The sequence below is a fragment of the Panicum virgatum genome, chromosome 9N, assembly GCF_016808335.1.
Source record: "Panicum virgatum strain AP13 chromosome 9N, P.virgatum_v5, whole genome shotgun sequence".
Lineage (NCBI taxonomy): Eukaryota > Viridiplantae > Streptophyta > Magnoliopsida > Poales > Poaceae > Panicum > Panicum virgatum.
The window spans coordinates 12,677,685-12,679,917 of NC_053153.1; the positions used below are offsets into that span (position 1 = coordinate 12,677,685).

At 61.3% G+C, this 2,233-nt stretch overlaps 1 protein-coding gene across 1 annotated transcript; it reads right to left on the reverse strand.

Annotated features, from left to right (window-relative positions):
* Window positions 1-449: 449 nt before the first annotated feature.
* Window positions 450-2,233, reverse strand: LOC120688716. The gene is made up of 3 exons (XM_039971102.1): window positions 1,687-2,233; window positions 680-859; window positions 450-583 (listed from the first exon to the last, which is right to left on the reverse strand). Exons 1-3 carry the CDS (start codon window positions 2,231-2,233, stop codon window positions 450-452), a joined length of 861 nt encoding a protein of 286 aa, XP_039827036.1.

The window sequence follows — 2,233 nt, forward strand, 5'->3', positions numbered from 1 at the left end:
GCTATTACGGGGGGAACCCCCGAATGTCCCCAAAAACACCAACATTTTTTCGAAAAATTTCCGTATCCAAGTTTCTCGTATACTTAGAAAGATAGACGCAAGGCATAAACGACTAAGGAACGGGATCGGCTGAGCCGCGGGACCACCTACGCCTCCGGGATATGGCATCCCCACTCGCCTCCCTACGCCTAAGCCGTTTGTGAACGCAAACTTCCTCGCTAAAACCTATCTAAGACGCATACGAGAATACGGAAATAAAGTAGAGAAAATGAGGGCTCGAACACACAAGGCCTCGATCGGCCACACTGTCGATATACATTAACAAGTTTCTTCATCCAGAAGTATAGTTACGACAAAATGCTAACTTATTTACATGGGCTTCGAGGCCCAGACTCCATACAGGTTGCCTTCCCCCTCCCCCTGCGGATCTTCAACGGCGTCGAATTTGGCTATGGGGGGATATCGCCCTCAAGCTTCTTGGCCAAGATGGCGGCGCACTCCTCGACGGCGGCATTGGCGTCATCCATGGCAGCCGACGCGGCGTCCACACTGATGCCGGATGCAAAGACGTACCCCAACGACACTATCTCGAGATCCATGTCATAGTGCGTCGAGGCCACGGCAAGGGCTCGTTGAACGCCGAGGCGGAAGGTGCTTTTGAAGTGCTCGGCCACCCTACCGCCCAGCGATCGTAGGCGGCTGGCCACCGAGCTACCAGACAAAGCCCCCTCCCCCTCGAGTTCCTGGCACACGACCACGGCGGCCTGCTTCAGGTCTGCGTACTCATCATGCGCCGCCGTGAGCGCGCCTTGGACAGCCTCCTTCGCCGCGGTCTCGTCCGCCACCGCTTTCCTCAGCTCTGGACGAAGAAATAAAGATAAGTCTCCACAAAACAAGAATCAACTCAACCAAAAACCTCATACACTCACCTCTGATGTCTCCTTGCGCCCCCTCCAGCCGAGCCTACGCGGCGTTCGCCTGCTCCTGGAGTGTGGACAAGGAGGCCTCCTTCACTTTGAGGGCAGCCTCCGCGCTCTGAGTGGCCGCCTCCTGCCTAGCGAGGGCTGCGTCCCTCTCTCCGAGGGTCGAGGTGAGCGTGGCGACAGTCACCTTCTGGCGATGGAGCTGGGCCTCCTTGCCTTGAAGCTCAGCCTCCTTCTGCTGTAGCTCTGCAGCCAGCGCATCGACCTCCTGGGCCTTCCGCTCCGCCGCAGCCCTCTGGGCGTCGCGCTCGTTGGCAGCCTACGCCAGCTCCTCCTCCAGCGCACGCTGGCGCGCCCCCAGGTCGGTCACCAAGGTGTTGGCCTCGATCGTCCGAACGACCAAACTGGCATTGTGCTGCCCAAGCCATCGCACTTGGGAGTACAATCGGGCCAGCTCGGCGCTTTTGTTACGCGAGATTACCCTCAGCTGCTGCAAGCGGAGGAGCATGAGTGGAACACACAAAAACAAGATTGAAAGCGAGCAATTTCCTGGGGAAAGTACTTACCTTGCTGATAAGGAAATCCATCTTCTGATGGAGCTGGAAGGCGCGGCCAAGGGCATCCTGGATCTGAGTGCCTACGTCGTACTGTGCCTTCCAGGCCTCCTCCTCCTCCTGCTCGTTGCGAAGAAATCCCGAGGGGACCCCGGACTGAACGATCGCAGAGTTGACCCCATGACCGGGCCCCTCGGACGTCCCCGCACCGAGGATATCCTCGGAGGCCGAAAGAAACTCAGCAATCCGGGCGGCGGCGCTGGTCACAGCAGCTGGATCGATGTCCCTCGAATCCCTGTACTCATTGCTTCTCAGCGGCAGCTCCACCACCGGCTCCATGTTCTCCGGCGCCGTTTGCGCCGTCGCCGCCGTAGCAGCACCCTTGTCCCCGGCCCTCGTGGGCTCTGGGACACGGGTCTCTTCCACCGCCGGCGCCCTTGGCACCGACTCCACTTCCGTTGCCCCCAAGACCCCAGCCCTCAGGGGCTCGGGGGCGAGGGTCTCTCCCTCTCTTTGGACGGCGGAGCGCTCCTGCGCTTCCCCATCAGCTTCTCCTCCTCCGGCTTCCGGCTGGGCGGCGCTGCCGGCTCCGCCCTCGCCGGCTCCGACATCTGGCCGGGCGACGCTCTCTGCGCCGCCCCGGCCGGCCTCCTCCTCGGTGTCGACCCGGGCGGCCGCCGCAGCGCCGCTCCGACCGGCGTCATTTTTGCCCTCTTGCGCTCGGGCTAGTTGGGCCTTCTGGGCCCCCCGAGCCAT